Below are 24897 nucleotides of genomic sequence, written 5' to 3'. Positions count from 1 at the left end.
GTTCCAGTGAGCACATCATTCAGGTATATCTACATCAGCAACTATTCAGGCACTGGACACATGAATTGCATTACTGGATCTTACTGTTTTTATGAGTTTTTATGTTATGGCATTAGTTCCTGAAAGCTATTATCACCATACTTCATCATTTACTTGGATAGTGAAAATACTATTTAAGGCAATCTTAAGAGAAAGTGCTTTTAGTAATTCTTAAGTTGTCAAGGTAAATGCTTGAAAAGTTATCATTAAGTACATATTCAGTACATTTTACTGTAGAAGATGCATTTCAGGAGAGATTTTTTTTTTTATTTAATCTTTGACATTGACCTAAAATTTTTTGAAGGAGGTATGGCCAAACCTCACTGGAGTTCATAGGCAATGTTTATACTTCATGGAAGGTAGCAAATAGTAGGAAACAACAGACAATGTTCCTGCTGTTCTCAAAAGCACTACAGAATTTTTTATTTAGAGAAGTAAAATTGTGAATAGACTTCTGGTTCATTCAAAGTCAAGGAGACTGGGCAATATCTTAGGAGAAAGTAGCATAAATTTCTGACTGTTGTCTTCACTATTTGTGTGTGCTAATGAGGATTCATGAATAATAGGTGTTCGTCCTGTGGTATCATAACTATGTAAAAGGGATGGTTTTGTTTCTCTTCTTAATTCTAGACTGTACTGCTTAGTACACTCTAAAGCTAGTTTTGAATGAAATTAACATTACCCTGTTTCTTCTTTGATGTATGCAAATAGTCTGGAATTTAGTACGTATTTAGTACATATTTACCAAATGTACAACACAGAGTAATTTTTTAATGCAAAACAGCTCCCTAGCTCCCTGACATTATTTAGTGTTCATTACATTGTCAATTCCAGTAATTGTAGAATCCTTACCTGTATTGATTATTGTTTCTGCTTGTTTCTCTTATTTCTACTCCATGGTTCAGTGGTGAGCTGAGAACAAAATTCTTTTACTTCTGAAGTTTTGTTCTACTTTAGTTTTTAAAGAATTTTGCAAACATAGTGACTGATAACAAATAGTCTTGCACAGAGAGTTAAATGCATAGAGTAGTTCGAAGTACTTCTAGGGAAATGAAGAAGATAATATTAAATACACTTAGTGGTGGTTTTGGAATAACAGTAGTGTGTCACTACTTTTACAGCCTGTCTTCATCTTTTCTACTTCTGCTGAACCTGGGGATTGATTCTTGCATGAACTGGAGTTGTGGTGGGAAGCACAGCAGTAGCACATTAAAAATAGGTCTGAAAAAGGAAATACCACTTGGCCCTACTTTGGATCCAAGTGCAAGGACTTGTTTACTTGTGAAAATGACAGCTGGAAACCCTATAACTTCTCCCAGTTATGAACACTTTATCTTTTGACACAGGTCTAGGACTTATACAACTTTAACATGCTGGAACAGGTGGGCTGTATAAGTCTTCATACGGCCTACATGCCTCCCTTGTAGAGCATAAAAGCATTTATTAAGTGTTTTGTTTGCTTGGTTAACTGTTTCTAACAATGAATATTTTGTTGATTTTATCACTGTGAGTAGGGACGAGCAGTATTGCACATGTAAGATTAGTTTGGATGGTATAAATACTTACAATCTGAAAATTTTGTGTATCTGTCAGGATTTAAAAGAGATTGTTATAAACATTTAATATACACTATAAGTTACATTTAGGAGTGGCATATTGTTTGGTTGCCCAGTTGCAACAATTTCATTAACATTTTTAATGTATAAATGAGTTTGGTAAATCACTGATATGTGGATTTTATGTAAATCAAATATAGCCAGGTTTGAGTGAAAACTTAATGACCTGGTGAGGTACGGATGCAAATTACAAATCCCACAGTGCTGGTTTTCCTACTGCATTGATTTAACTTTATTACATATAAAGTATGAAGCATCTTCCCCATAATGTTTTGCAAGATATAAGTAAAAATTAAGCTGAACACTGTGAAGTAAATCTGTTGAGTGGCTTGATTTCAGTTGAAGAAGGAAGGGTCTCTGAGGAAAATTATAGTAAATATTACTGGGTTTGATCTTTATTATCTTCTATACTCCTAGGTAAAAAAGTAGCAGTATCATTGAAGTCAAACAATTAAACATATTAATGGCTTAGTCGTGCTGAAGTTATTGAGGTATTGTCAGAGGTACCTCTGCCAAGCAGTTGTGTTTCTTTTTTGTATGCACAGTGTAATTGTTTTGATAGAATCATTTGCTGATACTGTTTTATAAACAGGAAGAATATGGAATTAGCTCCAGGCTTTAGGATCTCATGCCGTAGGCATTAGGTAACAACAAATGTTATCATGAGTTCCAGTGAAGAGAGTGAGGGTATTTTAAAGCAAGTTGCAAGCACTAGGAATCATGGATTCATGGAAAAATAGAGAGTTTGTATTTAATCTTATCTATCAGCAGTAATTGCTGTGACACTTCTGTTCCTTACACGGGTAAATTTTGTAAGGTCATCCTGTGAAGTGTGAGATCTTGCTGGCAGCAGAGTCCTTGTGAATATGCTGAGAAAGCAAGCAAACTTCAAATCAGTATTCCTGTGCTGCAGACCTATTGTCAGTGGATATGTTATTGATGTGTGCAGATACAACCGTTTGTAGATTTCATTTTTAGTTGACTACTTTAATAAGGGTTTCATCCATCTTTGACTGTACTTTGGTTTGAGGTGGGAGAAGAAAAAGGAGCAAGTAATCATGTTGATAGAATTCCACTGAAGTAGATGGAATAAGCCACCATAAATCCATTGACAGGTTTTATAGACCCACCCTAGCAGCACTTGTGGATTGCTTGTTGCTGAGGAAACAGTGGTTATGGGGCTAATACTTTTAATGTGAATATGGACACATTCATTTCTGTGGGTGTTAATTTTGTCAAAAGCTCTAATATGACAGCAACCAGCTCTTTCTGGGATCCACCCTCTACAGGAGCAGCTCTTTGTTGCCTTTGGGTTCTAGGCATTGTTGTGGACTTACATGGTCTGTTATCAAGTTGTTATCCAGGACCTGTGATTAATGTGATTACAAGTCATATCACCCCAACATACTCCTGGACCTGTCCAATCAAAATGTATATTTCATTCGCGTTAGGAACCTTATGCAACAGATGCACATCATCTGTGTACTTCTGAATTCCAACTCCTCTTTGGTCATGGTAGCATATTCCTTTCTTGCACTATAAACACTAGTGTATTCAGTATTAATAATGAGATATTCTGCCGGTTTGCATGAGGACAGTAGAGGGCTATTTTTGTCTGTACGGTTCAAATGTAAAAGAACAAAGGATAGTCCTCTGGCAGATCCTTTTAGAATTCCATATTGGTCCTTGGCACAAAAATAGCAGGGCTGAGATTATTTAAACTATGAATTCTGGGTTTGATATCTTTTGTGCTTCGATAATATTCCCAGAGTTGCTCTGTCTGATTGGTCGCGTACTATAGATGGTTTGAATTTTTGTTTTCTGTTGAGGATACTCTTGTAGCACATTGGAGATGCAACAATTAAAATTTCCACATATCCTAACAATTATTTTAAGACCTTCGAAAGGTCTTCTGTATGGAATAACCGATACAAGTAGCAAAGATAGCTTATATCACTAGAAAGTTGCTGACTTTGTTAAAGTTCGAATGACTTTTATAACTGCCTCAGCTTTGGTTGCGGTGCAGCAATATTACATATGGTAACACCCATTTTCCAAATTAACTGATTGGTCAGCCAAAAAAAGTTGATTTTGGAGGTCATTAGAGAACGTGGTTCTTGTTAAGCCTTCCATCCATAGAAAAGATATGGAATGTCATCACAGAGGATACTGGGGGCATAGTGTAACAAAAATTCAAGAAAAGACAATATGATGGCATGAATGAGTAACTGAAAAGTGATGTTTATCCAGTAACTTTCCAACATATTAAGAGTAACAAACTGCTGCAAGTTTTATTTGGTATTGTACTAAGAGAAGAAATATATAACTGAATTTTAGATAAGAAGCTGTAATCAGTCTAGTTCTGTGTAAGCTCTGTTTTCTCGCCTGCAAGATGAGAGCGAGGAAGTTGATGATAAGCTCCAGTTGCTGACTTTTGAAAAGGAATTACTGCCACATGAAGTCTCTCCAGCAGAAGTATACCAAATAACCTGTAAGGTGGTATCTCTTCTGCAAGCTGAGCAAGACAGGTTTTGTTACTAATATACACACTACTTATACATCTCACTAACAGATATGACTGAAAATTATGTTGCACGTTCAGCTGAACTATCTCCATACAGTTTCTTCGTCCATTCCTCTGAGAGGTTTGACTTTGTGGTCTGCAAGTTTTGGTGGAGAGGGCAGATAGTTATTTGTTTGATTCAACATTTTTAAAACTTTCATATAAAGTGTAAAACCCGTGATGCAATAATATGTTACCTATGCTAATTCCATAGCCTGTTAAGTGTAAATTTGTTCATTAATTTGCATAAATAGCTTTATGATATGCTATGCAGAATCATATATTTGAAGTTTTCCAACAGAAATAATACTTCCTGACAGATCACCTTAATTTAATCAAATTTATGATGACTTCTCAGTCTCTTATTTGCATTTTAGTTGAAAAGATAGTTCTATATTACTCTCCTGATACTGCTGAGGGGTATATAAAATTATGTCTCAGATCACTACTTACTGGTAAGAGGTCAAACTTCACCGTGCTTAATACCTGAAAGAGAAAGATAAGGAATTTCTGTGCATTTCAAGAAGAGTCCTAGGTGTTTTAATTAAATCAGTCAGCAGTGGGTATATCCTTCACAAGCTGCCTGGAAGGGCTTTCACCTAATGTAATTTATATGAAGGAACAGAAAAGCAGTGAAGCAGAAGAGAACTCTCAAACCAATTGGCAGCAAGCCATCTGTTAAGCAACCACAACTACGTCAAAGATATCTAAAAATATATCAGTTGGTTTGGGAACATAATGCTCTAACTCCAATAAAAAGACACTTTGAATACTATCAAAAACATGTTTCAGAATATACTGGATTTGTTTACGTAGCAATGAGATAGAAAAGAAATGTTCTCATTCTGTTGTTACAGAATCCTGAAGAGTGATAGTTCAAAATGATTTTCTAATTGTTAATGCCACTTCTCTCAGGAGCAGGCATTTCATTTCTTCCACTCCCATTCTCTCTTTTTCTGGTTCACCCACAGTCTGACAGTAGTATAGTATTCTGTCTTCTCTTTTCTTCCTTATGAGTTTTCCCCTCATGTATTTTCAGTCCATGGTGCCTTCTGTAGTCTTATTTCCATCCTACTCATTCCCTTGCCCTTGCTGTGTTCTCTAGAGGAGAAGGTGCCAGTGCCATGGCTCCATGCAGCAGACAAGGGCTTGCTGGTGGTGAGGCTACCAACAACTCTGTTGCAGTATTTTCTTTTACATAAAACATGGAAGAGCTGGGGCACTGTCGGTCGTTAACAGGCTGCTTCTGTGCAGACACTGGTGCCAGGCTGTAACTCCCAGGTGCTATGGACTTTCTGCATCTCTCTTGCACCCTTCCTTCAGTCTTGAAAGGTGTTTTAGAAAATTTGTCCAGCAGCACTTCAGTACGTTTTTAGGTAGAACTAATAGACCTTAGGGATGGATACAAACTATCTGCAGCTCACTGCAGCATCCTTGATTTCATTCATACATTTGCGTATGTCTTGAGTGGGCTTCCTGGTGTGATTGATGGTGATTCTATCTTCTGTATGCCACGCATTTAAATAAAGTGTTATTTAAGGACAACCCAAGAGTGGACTCTTCAGTGGTTTATTTCAAGAGCAGATGTCACTGTAAAAGATGTTTCCTTTGCAGCAGCCATTTTGGTTGCATCTGTCCAGCTAGACTGTAGGAAGTGTTCCCCTGTCTGTAGAAATCTGCCTGCAGAAATGAATACAAGCGTATATATTTTGAAACAAATATTTTTAGAAACTAGTGTTGAGGGCTGTACCGCTCCTTGGACTTTCTGCCCTTTCAGATTTTGCTGCTGCTTAGTTTATACATTTTTAATAATCACATTGGCTGCTAGCAGTGACATTTTGTGAAGGTCATTTTACTTGTGAAGTTAGAGAATGGACTTAAATTTCATTGAAGGACTCCCAGAGCTGCAGGGTCATTGTTTGTGGAACTCTTTTGCATCTTGTACTACCTTTGAAGCCTATTTAGAATTTTAACTAATGATATCTTCAAAGTGTCACTGTGCTCAAGGGCAGAAAAGAAATCTCAAAATGCACTTTATATTTAAAACTAGTTTTGAATATCTTTGAAGCAAGGCATTAGCTGAAAATAAAGGACGTAGATATATACTTATTGTGTATGCACACATAGAGACTTCCGTGTTTCACCAAGTTTTTCATTGTCAGCAAAATGTCCCTTCAACACTGCAGAGCGTTTTTCTTCAGAATTTTTAATGTGTAATTGCTAATTTAATACCTCAGTGGGTACCTTTTGGCATTCTTCCTCAATGCAGATATTTTAATTTTGCCCATATCATTTCTAACCTGCTTCTGAAAAAACAGATGCCATGTTGGAGAGCTTGTAGGTATATTTTGGGTGTTTTCTTTTGTTCTAAGTGGATATGCTGGAAATAAGAGACTGCTCTCAGCTACTGAACTGAAATTGTTTGATTTTGTATAAACCAAAGTTCCCACTTCCCACAGTAGCACATTCCAAGTTTGCTTTTTGATAAAATACCTGACAATTTACTTGTTAGTTGTGTCTGATGCCTTCTGATAATGACATATCTCTCTAAAACACATTAAATTGTTAGTGGTAATATTTGAAAATGGCCAGTGGAATACTTGGACTGATTTGTTTTCATTTCTTTTTCTGATTTATGTATTTCCTCCTGTAAAATTTTCTTGCTGTATGACTACGGTATGGCGTGGGTGTCCAACCTTCTGGCTTGCCTGGGCCACACTGAGTGAAAAGGAATTGTCTTGGATTGCATAGACATTGGTTGCTCTGAAAGTAATGCCTCCTACTTATTTTCATGGAAACCACTACAGATACAAAGAGCACAATGACACTGTTTAATAAAGCACATTCTCAGCTACAAAATGCTATTTATCAATGGAGTCATTACCATTAGCTATGCATTTTTGAACTTGGGCCTCTGTGTTCTGCTTCTCAAAATCTGCAATGGCAGAGGTGATCCACTGTTAGGGTCACCACTGCTGAAATGCACCACCCACCACTTCACTGTACTCACATCCACATTCGGTCTCCATAAACATCCAGCAAGCATCAATGAATGTCAGTGAGAGCAATTTTTTTCCCCGTGGAGGAATTATGCATCTTTGCTTCATACACTCTTTCATGTCAGATGCCATTTTGTCAGATTGCCCATCTGCTGCCATCTGTCACATGGCAACAAAATTTAGTGGAATATTGTTGGGAAGTTTCAGCCTCTCCTGTTATACCAACAACATCTACCTCTGACGTTGTAGGCTGACGTCATAAAATAGGAGGCATTACTTGCAGGGTAGACTTCATAAAATATATAATATAGTTCTTCTTTATTTTATTTTTTAATCTCTGGTATTTTTTATTCAAATCAAAGAAGAATAACATAAATCTAGTAGGAAATTTGACTTTGTTTTTGCAAAACAAATGCATCAGTCTTATTCTATGGAAGTGGCTGCAATTCTGACCAAGTTCTCAAGGTCTCGACAGAGATTTTTGCTGAAATTTTCTCTGCCTGTGTTTCATCCTTAAAAACAATTGTTCACTAATGCAAAATAAATAAATAAATAAAATTATTTTTTCTGCACTCTTAAATCATAGGGAAAAAACTTTTAAGCCATGTTTTCCTTCTCTGTGATATTGTTTTGTAAACTGGAAGCTTCTCAAAGTATTAAGATCTGATTTGTAATGTAATCTTTCCCACAAAATCATTTGTCTGGATTTCTTCCTTTGTATTCTTTAACATGTCAAACTGCCAAGAATATTTAGCTTATTCTGTGTCCATACATTTAAAACATGTTTTTCTGTCTTGGTAGCTGTGGCATTAAAGCACAGTAGTTTGGCTGGATGTTTTACAGTGGATTTTGTAGTTTCATGAGCATTGTGAACATTTTAGTTGTGACAAATAACATAGAATCTTGAATTACAATGGGAATCAAGGTGATCCAATGAAAAGCAACCACTGCAATATAAATGGAAAGTGGGTAGGATTGTAACCCTCCTTTGAGGTATTTTATCCAAAAATAAGTTGGAGTTTGGGAAGCCAGAGCAGGTTGGACATTTAATAAAATTTATGTTAGAAAGGAAAGACAGAAGTTTGTGAACATTCCCGGATAATCATTTCACAGCTGATATCCTGTATAAGAAAAGGACTTAACACAGAAGAATTTTCAGACTCTGCTTCCAGGCTTCTCAGTGCCCACAGCATAGAAACTGCTTGTGAATAAAAGCCACCAGCCTGTTTGGAATTGCTGTTTTGCTGACATGATAAAATGGGAAGGCGTCAGCCTCTGGCCATTATCATTACCATTTTACTATTTTTCTGCTTTCCTGCTACATGGGTTTCCCTTTGCAATTTTTTTGTTTCGTTTTCTGCACAGATTAATTTATCCTTCTTGAACCTGGTAAAATCTCACCTGGAAAATGTGACAGACTGGGGAGAAGGAACAAATCATTATATATGCAGTGTACTCTTTCATTCTTCACAAATATTCTTTCCTTTCTGCTAGAGGGAGTTGTTCATGTGGTGTTCGTTAGTATTCCTCCATATGTGGGGTCTTGACTTGTAAAATTTTCTGTAGGTATCCTCACAATAAGTGCAGCTAACAGTGCTTCTTCCTACCCTCTTGTCCCTATTTTATGCAACCAAGAGAAAATTCTTCAACATATTCGAGTGCTGAGAGTTTATCAAGGACATCTTTTGGCTCTGAAGCAAACAAAAGATTTTCTTGCCCAAATTTTAGTTTATTTAATATTTTCCCAGTCCTCGTTGTTTTTCACTCACTTTGCTATTTAATCTTTGATTGCAGGCCACTAAAGAAGTAATAGAGCGAGAAGCCCCGGGGATGGCCCTGGCAATGCTGATGGGGTCACTTAATGTAACTCCTCTGGGCATGCTGTCTAGGTAAGAATATTTCCTTCAGAATATGAAGTGAATTATTAACTTAGAAGTGTAAAAGGTAGTGGGATGACCAGATAAAAATAATTGAAGATTGCTGATGTTATCAGGACTAGAAGGCTTAATTTCAGAGAAGTGGTCAAATTCCAACAATGATAATTGCATTCTCTTTATTTCCTCTGTAGTCTCTGTTAAACACAGCATCTTTCTGTATTTTCTGTGCTAAACTATTTGTAATATTGATGCATGCTGTTAAACAGCTGTCTTTGCACCCTGGAGCTGTGACATTTCAGTTTGAGTGAAGAATTCTTCTGTATGTTGTTCAAGTACTAAAATGCAAAAAATAAAAATATAAATGTATTGTTTTTTGTTTTAATCTAATATCAGCAAAAGCTCTCTCAACGTGCTTTCAGGTTTAATACATTGAATCATAAATTTTAGTATTTCTTGTTTAAATAGTTAGCAACAGATACTCCCCATGTTCCTGTTTACCAGAGACACCTGTTGTTACCCTGTATTTCATTCAGGTGTTGGTTTTTCAAGATTGCCAGAATCATTTTCCTATGATAGATTTATTATTATCAATATATTTTGTAGTTTAGTTAGTGCTTGCCTGTCATTTCAAGGTAAGGGGTTATTATTAGAGTTTTTTGTTTTCTCATCGCATAATAAGAACATAAAAATAATTACATCAGTAGAATATAAAGGAGACACTTTCAAATCTGTCTAAAACTCTGTATTCAGATGCTTTGATTTTTAAAGGACATTTAGATGAGAATTTTACAAATTCAGCAAAATATTTGAAAGCTTTACATATTACTTTGTGTACCTCAAATGACAGCACTACCAAAGTAATCTTCAGATTCCATTAAAACTAGCAAATGTTCTCACTTTTTCATCTGACATAATTTTTGATGTCATGATTTGTATATTTTGAAATTAAAGTATAGCAAAGCTAAATCAAAGAGAGGAAGAGTTAATTTACCTGTTCTTTTTCTGATAAAGATACTCAATTAGATGACACCCAGCTTAATTTAGGATGTGCTGTGATTAGGGGTGGCTGAAAGGATGTTTTAATGGTAATGGAACCAAACTGCTGGGTTGCAAGCTGTCTTCCATCCATACAGCAAGAAGATATTCCTTAACCTCAAGCTACTTTCAGTAGTCGTTGAAGACAGTGGTGGAATATAACTCCTCTGTAAATATATAATGAAAATGTTTTTTCATATAGATACTGCATGCAGTCATGTTAGACCTGTAAAGAATTTCCAGTGAAAACCTTTACTTCAGGTCTAAACGTGATTAACATACAAAGGGTCAGTATCTTTATAATACAATTCAGATAAAATTAGGTTAAGCATGTGTGCTATGGAGTTTTTTAGTGAATTCTGCTATCCCAAGTTTGGCTGTCATTGACTTCATTTGAAAATGCAGATTTTACAGATACTTATGCATGTAATTTACCAAAAAAGGAAAAAAAAAAAAAAATAGATCTTCATTTTGCAGTGTTAAGGTGACACTTTTGTAAATCACACACAGTTTTAAAAATGTTGGATCAATCATGTTGAATTTTATCACTTGAACTTTTAGAAATTGTTATAAGTTATTGACTGTCTTCCTGACCATGGGCCAGAATTAGAAAGTGGTAAATTATTTTGTAGACTACATTCACAGCAGATGAGAAGCCTCTGAAATGCTCATAATGGGGATCCTGTTCTGAGGTCTAGCTGGGAGTGCATTGGATCACAGACCTTTCAAATTTTCCTGTTTCTCTGTGTAAATTCTTATTCCTTACCCAAGCCAATTACTCATGCCGTTCCAGTCTTTACTGAGGCTTTTCAAAGTACTCCCTGTCTTCTTGCACATTTATTCTGTTTTTACAATCATAATTCATTCCCTGGAAGGTGTTCCTCTCTTCCACTTCTGCATCTGATCTAAATTTTCATCTAACATGTTTGCTTTTTTCTGTCTCTTTTACTCTGTTTTTCCTTCAGCTCCCTTGATTATATTCCATTTTTTCCCTCAACTTCTCCATATTTTTAAAAAATTTCTTAAGGCTGTGGATAATGTAAGATCTGTAGCATCTATCTGTTGTTCCCCGTTTTGAGGAAGATCATTATGTTCTCTCTCAAATTACTGAAAATGTGCACATATTTGCTTGTTTTGTTGTGAGCACACACTATTTTTTGCAAACTTGCTTTTAGAATCATAGAATAGAACATTTTACATGTTCTCATGAGAAATTTTTGGCAACCCCATTTCTGTCTTTAGGTACTAGGTATCTTTGAACTTCTTCAGTGGAAATTTCCTGTTTCCCTTAGTTTTAACATGTCATAAACTACAGTCTGACTACCACAACAGTAGCACATGATCATTTTTCTTTAACTCAGGCTCTTCACTTTATAGTGGTAGAATGTTAGTCAGCTACCACGAGTTTTTAGGGCCCATAACATGTAAGAAGTGAGTGCAGGAAGACAGGGGCTTGGAGTCAGGGAGTATTAAAGCTGTCAGTTGAAAATAAGACTTCTCCTTTAGTTGGTTTGACTAGAATATCAGAGGTTAATCTTGTGGCACAAAAACCGTCTCTGTAGTATTTAAGTGTGTGCCTTAGGGCAGCTGTCACTAAAATACTTGTTACTTTGCTTGAAAATGCCATGGTACTTCTAAATGAAAGTAAAGGAGAAAATCCAAGGAAGTCAGCTACTCAAGAGTTCGGTAATATCCTGTCGATATATATATTTTTTCCTTTCTTCACTTTGATTCATGTTTTTGTTTGAAAAAGAGACTGCTACAGGTTTTCTCCATGTAACTTCCATATTGCTGTGGTTTGCTTTTGCTCTTAACCTTTTCCTTAGCTTTATATCTTAGCTCTGTTTTTTTACCACTGTTTTGGTAAACAAAAACATGGGGAGGCATGTGGCTTTTCCTCCAGATGAAATCTAGAAGTGTTGGTTTGGTTTTTTTTTTCGTTTGTTTGTTTAGCTGAAAGGAAGAACACTTGAGCTCTAAATGAGCTCTAAATGAAAGCTTAAGAGGATCCCCTTCAACACATGAGTGTACAATATCAGCACTGCATCAAGACCAAAGAAAATCACTGAAGACTTAAAATATAATTTTGCATTTTCAGAAGTTATTTTCTTCTTTTTCGAAGGAGTAGGAGACTCTTAAGAAGAATTAGATTTGAACTACTTAAGTGTAATATTTGCTTCAGAATTTCTTTCTGCTGTGCTTTTCTTATGCTGTATCTTAAAAAATAATAATAATAATAGAATGTGTTTGAAGTAATGCAACCAGCATGACTTAGTTTTTAACCTGTCAAGAGAAATACTTTTTGATAACTATCAGTTACGTTACCAGGGAACTATTTGCTTGAGAATGTGTTTGACAGAAGTAAACAACAGAATTATGAGTGCTACACAAAAGTAGAAGAAGATGGAAATCTAGCTGGTGTTTACACTATCAATTAAATGTCAGAATTTTCCATCCCTTGTCAAACACTTTTTCACCTTTTCCTAAGCTGTTTTGTGAGAACACTAGCAGCAAATATATATGTCAGAAATTGATTTGACAAATTCTAGTAAATTATAGGTTTTATCTTAAATGTTTTCTTCTTTCTACAGTGAAGACATTTGCGTACAAAAATTTCACTGTGGATTTCTTTCTTTTCAGACCTGTATGTGGAATCAGAGGGAAAACTCTCATAATTAATCTGCCAGGTAGCAAGAAAGGGTCACAGGTAAGAAGTGTTCTTGCTGATCTTCTACTGAGGACTGACGATAAGTTCCTCCCAGTGTCCTGAATGGTAGAAAGTACCTGCTACAAGAAGTTTTACAAAAGTCAATTGAAATACATATTTACAGAGTGCAGCATCCCCATTAGTCACGGACAATACAGTTCTGATTGAAAGTACTGTGCAACGCTACTTACACTGAAGGAGAGTGCTATCTGTAGTAGGCAGCATTAATGAGGACTCTGATGGTCTTACACGTCCTTCTTGTTTTCCAGTCAGCCTGTGCCTGATCCCCATGTTTTCTACTGCTTTCAATAAAGTACTCTTTTTCACACAGAAGAGGAAGGCCTAGTGTATTGTAGAACTTACTGGAGAGTTAAGAATATTTTCAGCTTTGATCAGCAAGAGGGGAAAATGGAGCATAGTTTTTAAGAATATGAGAAATTTTAATATTTTGGATATGGCTATCAGACTTGACACCCTTTGTAGTTTTTCTTCTTCCTACATTTTCCTCAGTTTGGACAAGGAAGTTTGGATATATGTTTTTATTCATACTTATTTTCTGACTGCTTTATATTGATCACATGAATATGTGCTATATTCTGAGATTTCTTCCTCTGCTATGCAGCCTAATTACTATTCACTAGTACCATTGTTATATATTGCTATTCTCATATGACTATGAGAAATCAGAAGTTTGAAAAACATGCAGGTGACAATTCTAAGCAGCCAGTATCAACTTAATGTTATATTTCTTTGTTTCCAAAGGACAGCCTACTCAAACATGTACCCGATACAGACATCTGCTTTCTCTTGAAAGGGGGAAAGGTTTACTTTTTCAATGTATGCAAAGGACCTATCACCCCTTTTTTTCCCATATTTTTGATGTATGGAATTTTAAGGTAAAGTTCAAGCCTTAAAAAACTGTAAGGTAAAGCTAAACATCTGATAAAATAGGTAGCTTTGCCATATGAACACTAATTTCTTGAGTATATTGCTTCTTTGCTTTTGCTTTTTAGTTACTAATCTCAGATAAGATGGATTTAACAGTTGATGTCAGGTGTGCTGTCCTCACGTGGCGCACCTTTGCAGTGACTCTCGAACTCACTGTTGTCTTGTATAGTTTCATGAAAAGTACCACCTCCTTCTCTTTTAAGTGAGGTCTCTTTTTGGGAAGAAGCTTGATTTTCAGATGCTTAATTGCCAACACTGCAGTGAGCATCTGTGTCCGTGTACCTTCTTGGCTGCTCTTCTAGGATTACTGTGATGCAACTTTTCTGTATTAGGATATAAAAATATTTGCTGCCACTAGTAACCTTAAAACATTCCTCTGTACCAGAGAGGATCAAGGTACTACTAAGTATATTTTAGTATGAAGGAGAAAGGAATGGCAAGAATAGAAAAAAAGGTGGAAAATTGTTTTGCTTTTGAGAGGGAAAAGGCCTTACATCAGTAAGTTAAAATACAGAATCTCAACTGTTCAATAAAACTCATTCGTATGTCTTGATTTTCCTGCTGCCTGTTTATACATTGTCATGTACTTGTCCAAAAAGGAACTATTTATGGAAGGAACTATATAATTCTCAACCTTGAGATCACCTTTATTAACTTAGTGATCAAATGATCTTTGATTTACCTTTTCAACTTCTTCCAGATAGGTCCCCTCACATTAAATCAGTGTACTCACTTATGTATTCTGACAAGCGTGGGGTAACTGAACCCCCAGGGAATAGAAACTTCATGTCACTGTTCTGGAATATAGATTGATATGAAATGGGCTTTTCATTTGTATTTTCTCTTGCAAATCACAAAGTGCAGTACTTTATTCTATTCAACAAGTGAGATGTGACACCTTTTGTTATGTACAGAGGAAGATGTCATATATAAAGGCACAGTAGCCTTTGTAAATTGTACGAGAGTTGTTGTGTATATGATGTTCTTACAAGATGTTTTGAAAACAGTGGTTTTTAGGAATAAATATTCAGAACCTTTATAGTTCTGAGCAACTATTCCACTATTAGAAGTTAGCTAAAAGTCTTTGCTATGGTGGCAATCATTTCCATAATGAACGTAGACGAGGTATGAGCCCATATGTTTGGTAAATCATATACTTGATTACTTGAGCAAAAGCTATTGCAGTGATGCTTCTGAGTTTCTGCTGTGAGTGGTGATTTTGTTCCTAATTGGAAGAAATTATGCTTCTGTGAAGCATAATTCTTCTAAGGATGAGACAGTTCTTCTCAACTAAACATCAGGAGGACTCTTTCTGGGTTAGTAAGGTTCAGTCTTTTCAATGTTTTTTCCATCTGTGCAGTTGATTGATAGCTTTGGAAGGGCAGCTTTCTTCACATATACTCTACTGAACTGAATATTGAGCTGTACAGTTATACAAATTGCTAAAATAAATCCCATATCAATTATGGGAATCCTTCTCCAGGCCTCGTACTACATCAGCAACCTTTTTAAAAAAGTGTCTGACCATAGCAATTAAATCCTCACCTTGGAGAATTGGTGCATTGGTAAGAAGTTCGTACTTCCTTTTTGTTGAGAAATCTGTACTTCTCTTATTGACTTATGAAAGAAGTAGAATAACTTGCAATCTCTACCGATTTTTGTAGTGTTCAGTAGCACCCCTAACGTACCAGGTGCAGGGGAAAAAAAAGTCTTTTTCTGCCTGGAGGTGCTCAGACTATGAAGCTAGATAAGAGGGATGAGGAAAAGAAATGAAATATGTTAATAAGTATTTTAGCAATAGTTTCAAATATAAGTGATTAATAAAGAGGCAATTCTGCCAGAAAAAAAAAAAAGCTTGATTTTCTTATATAAGATTGTTATAAGCTTTATTTAATCCTGTGATGTTGATCATCTGTTCTGTCACAATTTATTTAAACATAAAACATCTGCAAAACAAGAGGTTTCAGCAAAGACTTTTAAGATGCATATTACAGAAATTGCTTCTATAACAAACTTGTTCTCAGGAGCCAAATAGGGCAGGTTGTTACCAGGCATTGCTCTCATTTTTCTCTTTTATGACATGCTAATATTATTTCCATCTTATTAATGCAGTCACGTAAGAAGCTTATATAAAAGCTATGAAATTGCACCAGTATGCTTATTTTATTAATAAAAAACTAAATATATTAACACAACGTGACAGCAGTGTAAATGTCCATTTAAAAAATGGACACAATGCAAAACTGAAGGAAATGAAGGCAAGAGCAGTCTGAACCGAGTGTGTGAAACTCCCTCTTGCTGTTATTTTCCCCTTTTTTATGAGCACGGATTTCATTTAGGAAAGGAGAGTATGTATTCTTATGTCAAAACCAATGTTGCAATAGAAGTAGAAGGAAGAAAGCAACTAGATTAACCTTTGTTGCTAATAACTGTTTACTTAAGCTTGATCAGAGCACCAGAATAAAAACTTTCCTTATCAAGGAGTCTAAGTCTCAGTGTGAAAGGAGTCATCGGAGTCTCTCCATCTCAAGACTGTTTGGTACTGGAAAGGACACTGTTGGAATAGGATCTTAGAGTCAAATTTTAAATTGCAGATTTAAGTTTTAATCTTTCAAATAAGTAAAATAAACTGTTTTTGACTAGTACACTGTCTCATAGAGAAAATATCCAAGATGTCTCCACTGGTGTCATAGCAATGTAACCATTCTTAGCTATACTTCTAGCAGCTAATTGAAATATACATTTTGGTCAGCTCTTTATTTTATGTAACACTAGTATAGCACAATGGAGAGGAAAAAACCTTATAATCCAAAGCAGAAAATTTGTTGGTGTTCCAAATTCACCATTTGTTTCTGTAGCCATGCCATTGTCTTTCTGTTCATCGGAGTTGCTAGCTTGGCATTTCTGCTTAACTTCAGAGCAGCTCTCTGATCTCAGTTGCCTGCTAGAATTTTGAGCATTCTTTGCTCTACTGGCATGGTAGTGAGCAAAAGGAAAAATGCAGGTGATGCCAAACATATTTTCTCCAGAGAATTTATATGGAATGTATCACTGAACATAGGTTTGTAGTCTACTTCAATTTTTGTGTTGTTCTAGTCTATTTCATTTCATTTCAGCCTTTATAAAGCTATATAATACTGTCAGATGACACTGAGTATGAAAGTACCAAATACACGTTAAAATCTTTGGGTCTGTGGCAATTTATGTGATTATACTAGCAATTGCCTAAAACAATGAGTGTTAGAAATAGCATAATTGGGAACTAACTTATCAATAGTTCATTCAACAAGGATTTATTTCAGTGGTAGGAGTGGGGGGAGTTTGCTTGCTAATGAGTTAATAATTAATGTATGTTTTCATTATTTGTAGTCAGATCTCCTTGCTTACTGCTTGCTTGAGATCTGCTTTTTCACTGAAGTAAGGGTGGTTGTATACCTCAGTGTTTTAAACCACTTTTAAAATAGTACTTTGGAAGGTCAGTAACTGTGAGCTTTACAGTTGCAACAGAAATTATATTTCTTTATTATATTTAAAAATAGATTTTTCATATATATTCATTATATGCAGCAGTTCTTGCTCATCTGCTTACTTGAGTTGTTTAGAGTAACAAATCAAATGTTTATAGAATTTAAATACCTGAGTAGTAGTCTGACTTTTCATTACCCCCAGAGGTATGATTGAAAGATGGATTCTTATTTAGAGGTTTTGAGGAAATAGTGTTTGTGAGTCATGATTCTGACTTACAAACTGGGTCATATAAATTCTGCTATTCTCTGATGGACGGTTTGTTAACATAGTCATTTTTATTTATTGAAAATACTTGTTACTGTATCTGCTTAAAAATATTTATCATTATTTAGTTTTTGCACTCTTTAAATTCCAGTATTACAATTTTGAGAAGTCTTCTTTATGGTTGAAATGAAACAAAAGATGAAAAGCGATGAAAGGAATAACATCAGCTACCTTGTCAACTCTAACTGTACTGCCTTGGCAATTCATTATTGTGACCTTGCCATCATTTTCCAGTAATTCAATATGTCTATGTAGTGAGCAGACGAGACATGAAAACCCCTTACTCTAAGGTGCCTGGGAAGAGGATGAGTCATAAATTGAAGAAGGGGAGCTTCCAACTGGATAAAAAGATAAAGAAAAAATCACTATGAGGATAATTACTCATTAGAACAGGTTGTCCACAAAATTTGGGGAGCTTCGGTTCTTGGATTTTTTCAAGACTAGGCTGAACAAACCCAAAGCAACCTGTCTGAATTCAGTATTTTAATGACTTCCTGAGGTTCCTTGCAACACGAATGATTCTTTTATTTGGTGAAATAACTAAAGGTAGCTAGAAATATGTACACCTGTTGCAGAGCTAGAATGGTTACATGGCATCTGTGTTTTTTCTCCGACTGTACAAAATAAACTTTTTGATGGCTTTTAAATCACGGAGCAAGGAGAGGTTTGAAAAATAGATTACCAAAGGTAAATTTATTTTAGTTACATAAAATTATAATGACATCAGTACTGCCTGCGAGGCCCAAAGGATAAGTTCATGAATTAAAAAATAAACAATAACGTTATTTAAAAGTACAATTATGGCAATTATTATGAAACATTCTCAAATTGTGAATGAGTGTAACAGAAGTTATTTGAAGCTAATAACCTTGCAGAGATAGAGTTAATGTTTTTATTCTGCCTTTCTGTAATAATACTGCCAACTGCCATAAATGTGCTTCTGCTTTATGCATTCATTAAAATTTTAACTCTTGTTTTCCTACATTTTAATCCAGTTTTAGATTAATTGCATTAATTCTTGACTGTTGTACTGCTTACTATGTTTGCATGAAAAGGACTAAAATATTTGAATCCTCAGTTCAGATTCTGGTGGGTTTTTTAGCTGGTTGGTTGTTGGGGATTTGGTTTGTTTGTTTTTCTAAGAGCATTGGTAATGGGCATTTTGATTTTCATTTACGATCAGGTGAAAAGATGCATCAAAATCCCCAATATCTCCTAAGAGCAAATCTGAAAAATCTTTATTTGCTTCTGCGAGTAACTATTCATAGTCATTTCTCTTCTTGTGCATAGGAATGCTTTCAATTTATACTGCCAGCCCTACCTCATGCCATCGATCTCTTGCGAGATGCCATTGTAAAAGTAAAGGAGGTACACGATGAGCTAGAAGATCTACCTTCACCACCACCTCCTCTTTCTCCTCCTCCAACCACCAGCCCTCACAAGCAGACAGAGGACAAAGGAGTACAGTGTGAGGAAGAGGAGGAAGAGAAGAAGGATAGTGGAGTTGCATCAACAGAGGACAGTTCCTCTTCACATATAACTGCAGCAGCCATTGCAGCTAAGGTGAGTCTGGCTTGTTTCCAAGACACTCTTTAGCTTCGCACAGGTACTTTCCACCAATATTCATTTGCATGTCAAGTCTATACGTCAATGTTGATGTGCTCAAACAGATATATTTTGGATACATTTCATAGAAATTTAGCATCCTAAGAGTATATGAATGTTGTTTCAGTAAATGATCACCGATTTCATTGGAAGATGCATTGTTTATTATTTAGATTGCAGGTTACATTTTAATTATATTCTGATATTATATTCTGACTTGACAGAGCATGTTTAGTGTTAGGTTTAAAAGAAACGATCAGAAATACTCAGGCTCCTGGATGTGCACAGTCCAACTAGTGACATACTAAGGAGTCACAGCAAGATTCACTAACTTATATTTTCCATTTTGTAATGACGCTTGGTTTTTAAAAACATAAAAAGTATGACAGCTACGTAGCAGGTTAGGTCATAAGCTATCCAATCTACTGCATGAGAAATGTGAAATTCTGTCACTAAATTAAGTGTCATCATGTTGTCTTTAGAGCCTCTGTGTAACTACGAATTATAGGTGATTGTTACTTCAGCGTTACTCAGACCAAAATTATGAATTGGAGACTACAAAAGGAAAAAGAATGACACTCATTTATTACAAATAAATGAGCTCTGTATTTACTTGCTGTACTTTTAATTCCAACTATGGGAACTGAATGTGCACATAACTCAAAATGCTTATAAAGAACTTCTAAAGCAAAGCAGCAACATTCAAACTCCAGACGTGTGAATTCAGGTCTAAGACAGCTACAGCTGGAGATCATCGTTTTATGGAAAATCCTGGTTGTGTATGTCTTTAAAAGGCTGAATTAAGGAAGTTATCAGATGCAACTCTGAGTTTTTATTAATGCATTTTTTAAAATTCATTGATTTATTTTAATATAGACAAAGAAAAATAATGTATGCAATTTTAAAGACAGAAATTATCTGACATCTAAACAGGCTGTGTTCATGTGAGCTTGACATTTCAGCTTCACACTTGTTTTCACCTCATTGTCTTTCAGTCATTTGCTTGTTTGGTCTCATATTTTCCTGTCACTGTATTCATAGCTGTTATGTGTTGTGCATTAGAAACATCCATCCTACACCAGTTCAGCAGTTATTATGGCAAAAGGTGAACAGCCCATTCCTGGTCTCATCAGTTATTGCCATCATGCGGCAGGCAGTGCAGAAGAACCGGTAAGATGCACTTCCCAGAGGCTTTTGCACTAACAGTAGTTAAAATTACACTGCCTGCCACCTATTCTAACAGTGTTACTTTTTCTTATTCTAACAAATAGATATCAGTGCTATCTGTCTTTTAAAGAACATGCTACAGAGAACATTCTGCTTAAGATACAAAACTCAACAGGATAAATATCATGTGCTTTTCTGTCAATTGGAATTATTTGGCTGCTGAGATAAAAAATTGCTGTAAAGCCTGTGTTTCTGATGAGTCATCAACTTTATCATCTAATGTGCTAAATTATTAAATATAATTAAAAGAATCTCCTAAAATCACTGCCTTAGAGCTTTTTCACTATCATTTAACTTGCTTTGCTTCTTTCTCTCAAAAGCTTGTTTGTCAAAATAATGCAAGATTGGCACTGGGCTTTTGTCATATGTTTTCACTGCTTATTTTCTCGTTATTTTTGTGTTATGTTTAGAAGTAGACTTTTTCAAAAACAGTAAAAAAAAAAAAAAAAGGCGTCAGGTGCAGTGGATTCATAAATTATAAATAACTGCTTTGTTGTGAATAGTAGACAGCTACTTCCTTGAGTAGAAATCACTACCAAAGGCTGTGTCTAAATTTGAGTCAAGATAGAGTAATGGCTCTAGAATCATTAGGAATGAAACACAATTTACCATATTTTTAATTATAGGTCAGAGGAATCTGAGGAAAGCAGTTGCCCTGGCAGTTGTCCCATCCAACACATTCATTCCCTGTCTGCCAGCAAACTAAGTGTAAATTCTTAACATTAAGTCATTAAGTTCTGTTTACCATAATCTGCACTTTCTCACCCTTTAGGCAAATAGTAATTTAAATCACCAATCAGACTAATTTAAATCACTTCTGTATATGTAACACAATGGCCATGTCTCTTGAAAAGTCACTTAGGAAATGTTGTGAAGGCTTTTAAACCAATGTAAAACTACTTTTGGAAAAGATGATATCAGATGAAATTTCAAAATTAATGACATGAAAAAGACACAGTGAATATCTTTCTCTGTCCACCATTTCTCATTCATATCCTTTTCCATCAGTATGTTTCAAGTTTTTCCACTCCATCAAGCTATAAGCACGAACTATTTTCACTCAACTTGAGTTTTATTGTACCCCATTTATAGTACCCCCATTTAGAGTTTTGAGGCATCTGCCCTTTGTTAAATTTGCTTGCAAATGAATTGAAATATTTAGGTAAGGATGACATAAACACACAGAGTGTAACTTCATGAAAAAAGTAATGATGTTTCTGCCTTTCATTATTGCAGACAACACAAAAATCTCTAGGGCTGGCCGATCTCTTTAACAGCATTAACAAAACACCACCTTTACTAGATATGTAGATTACCTAAATTTAATTCTTAAATAAAAAACTTACTAAATCTCAGTAAAATTCAACATTCCCAATCTCACAAAACATGTATGCATAAAAAAATCAGTTGAATTTTGTTATCCCTTAATGAGCAGTGTACGTGCATTATATTTATGTTTTTATGTTGATATATTTTTATGTTGATTTACACATTAGTATTAGTAACTGCAGTCAGCAGGTAATGGTGATTAAAGAGAATCTTAATGCTGTTTTTAGCTAGACAACAAATTCTGCTGTCACTGTAGAGAAACAGATCTCCTGGGAGCAACATTTTGACTGCAGGCTAACCTAAATCACTCATTAAGATTTTGAAATTGTGAAAGCTGGCATGCCACAACTGGATGGGTTTATATATAGTTCTATGACAATTTTTATTTTCAGCTAAGATGGTGATTAGGAAATAATCCCCATTGAAAAGTAATTCCTGTCATCATCTTTACTCTTTGTCTTTAGCTTCCTTTGCTAATTAATGTCCTACCTGATATTTCAGATAAATTTTAATTTTTCCACCAGCAAAAAAATTAGTACTGTGTGCGCATTTCAATGGAGACTGGAAAAGTCTCATTTAACTTTTATTTTCTTTTTATTCTTAAAAAAGTGATACATAAAATTTTGGCAGCAGAGATTGGTGGGTAAAAAAGTAAACCAGGCACTTGCTTGAAGAAAATGAGACAATAAGAGATATCTAATTACTCTAGAGTACCCAGAGTTAACTCCAGGAAGAACTGCATCGTGCTGCCATTTGTAATATGTATTAGGTGCATACCCAAATCTAACAAGATGCATCCTCTGATCAGAGAAGGGTAGGAAAAAAAAGGGGGATAGTTAAAGATTTAAAACTATTTTATCTTTTATGAATTTTCTTTGTTTTATGCCTTGGTCAAAATTTAGGGTTTTGCTAAAACACTGAGATTAAAAGGAAGTATTAAAAGTTGTATATAGTGTTGGAGCTTTGCCAGTATAAGACTAAGAGTTGCCAACCTTTTTTTTTGCATATTTGATTTATTTCAAATAGAATTTCAGGAGAAGGAGAACAGAAAGGAGATTGTTCTTCTGAATACAGTCTGTCTGATCAGAATACCCTTGTGCCTTCGTTCTCCTGCTTATACTATGTATCTAAGACCTTATTTGCAATTTAGACTACTGGAAGTTGAGGTCAGTTTGGTACTGTTTCAGAAGCAATCCCAAGCATAACCTTCCTTAGTGAAGAGAAACTGCTTGCTTTTTAATTCAGAGCGGGAATTGCAGCACAAGTTACTAAGTACCAAAAAAACTTCTGAAGAACATTTAAAATAGGGACAGAAATTGACTGGCAAAAACCAGTCAGTCTAGAAACACAGCAGCAGGCGGCTGGTAGTAAACTGTGAAGAAAGTCTGTTGCCATAAAACTTAATTTGCAAACACAAAGTCCAAGGTATGGAGAAAAGTTTATGTTCAGTACAATCCACTAGATATAAGCCAATGTCTCTTAAGTTAAGGTTGTAAAATTAGATGTGGTTCTTGTTCATAGATGTGAACCAAGGAAGCTAAGGAAACAAAAATGACATAAAAGAGGAATATTTAATGACTTGAGCCTTAAGATCGTCCATTTCAACAGGCCACTCAACAGGAACATAACATGAACATCTTCTTAACCACAGCCTGAAAGTACGAGGGCACGAGTTACGCATTTGTAGACAAACAATGTTGCATTAAATTTTAAACTATTATAATACCAGTCCTATGACTGAGGTAAGACAGTTTGTTTGCCAGTAAGTGTTACCAAGGTCTGAGGAAGTTCCCCAAGCAGATGTCAAAGATACTGTAACTTCCCCAGTTGGAACAGCTTTGGTATGTCACTTAGTATGCAAAATCAGCAGACCATTAAGAACATCCCATGCTTTTCCTGGGAGTACGTGTCTATTTCATTTTACTCCTCTTTTAGTATCATCCCTGCTTTGTCTCCACAACTCAGTAACGTGAGATTACTCTGGGACAAGGAATCCTGGGAGGAGATATTTTCTAGAGCATTCTGTTTGCCTTAAAGCCATACTAGGCTTTAGGAACTGTTCTCTTATTTGAGATAGTTATCATCTGTATGTCTTATCATTTTATACAAAATAAATAAATGGAATAATGATGTCAAACTGGTGATCCAATCTATTATAAAGTTGGTGCGATATCTTCATGACTAGACTGAAATACTTCAGTAATAAAAAGCAAGAGACTTTCTAAGCCTTCTAGTATATTATGTGAAAACAAAGATTGAATTCTCTTCACAATGCATTTTAAACGCAAGCATTGACTCTGTATGGAGTTTTCTGGTGCTTTTGCCTATATTATTTTCAGAGAGGCCTGCAGGTTTTTCCAATACAGATTTTACATCAAGAGTTTCTGTACCTGAAATAAATTCTTTAGTACATGAAATGAAGTGTATGTACTCACTGTATGATATTTCTTCTGAAAAATTTATTTACAGCATGACATTTCTTCAGAGGGTTTCAGTCATTGCTAATAATTGGTTTTCCGTTTGAAACAGATAAAAGATGAGATACATCTATGTCATATTAGAAGTCACTGTTGGTCCGTTGTTGGGTTTTGAAGGATCGGGCTTCAGGCTGAGGAAAAACAATCTTGTTACTTACTCTTACATCTTGTAGTACATCATATGCAAACACTTTTAGGACAAATAATTTCTTCTGTGCTTCTACAGTTACTATATGATTTTGCTCATTTGTGGTAGGTTTGTTACTGAAGTTACAAGAGCTTAATATTACCATTGCTAGCAGTACACATGAGGAAATGCACAAAGTGAGGACTGGTGTGTTCCAAAAAAATGTTACATAAAAGACATTATACTTTTTTCAATGAGGTTTATTATTGACTCTTAATTCCACCTCTCTTATTTTAAGATTCCAGATTCCATCATTTCTCGTGGTGTTCAGGTGCTCCCACGTGATACAGCCTCCCTCAGCACTACCCCTTCAGAATCTCCTCGTGCCCAGGCCACCTCTCGTCTCTCCACTGCATCCTGCCCAACACCAAAAGTAAGTACATCTATGCCTTGCGAGTTCCATGCTCAGATGTATGATCTATCAGATTTATGTATTGCCTCAGCTAAGAGAGGTTGGTTTGCATGCAAGGGATATATCATTCTCAGTAATAGATAA

General features: G+C 35.4%; 1 protein-coding gene across 42 annotated transcripts in view; it reads left to right on the top strand.

Annotated features, from left to right (window-relative positions):
• The window catches only part of GPHN (gephyrin), a 242594-nt gene that overhangs the window by 136355 nt on the left and 81342 nt on the right, over nucleotides 1-24897 (top strand). For 23 of the 42 annotated variants that reach the window (XM_015864861.3, XM_085550352.1, XM_085550355.1 and 20 more), the window contains 4 exons: nucleotides 9012-9106; nucleotides 12770-12836; nucleotides 18867-19139; nucleotides 24640-24774. In XM_015864861.3, coding sequence (XP_015720347.1) covers nucleotides 9012-9106; nucleotides 12770-12836; nucleotides 18867-19139; nucleotides 24640-24774 — 570 coding nt within the window. Of the gene's footprint in view, nucleotides 1-9011; nucleotides 9107-12769; nucleotides 12837-18866; nucleotides 19140-20243; nucleotides 20352-24639; nucleotides 24775-24897 lie in introns of all 42 variants that reach the window. The other 19 variants (XM_015864859.2, XM_085550343.1, XM_085550347.1 and 16 more) reach the window with 1 other exon arrangement.

This window comes from Coturnix japonica, chromosome 5 (assembly GCF_054131305.1).
Source record: "Coturnix japonica strain WE chromosome 5, WE-NBRP24, whole genome shotgun sequence".
NCBI lineage: Eukaryota > Metazoa > Chordata > Aves > Galliformes > Phasianidae > Coturnix > Coturnix japonica.
Note: the sequence above shows the minus strand (reverse complement) of the source record. Positions and strands in the feature narration are given on the sequence as shown.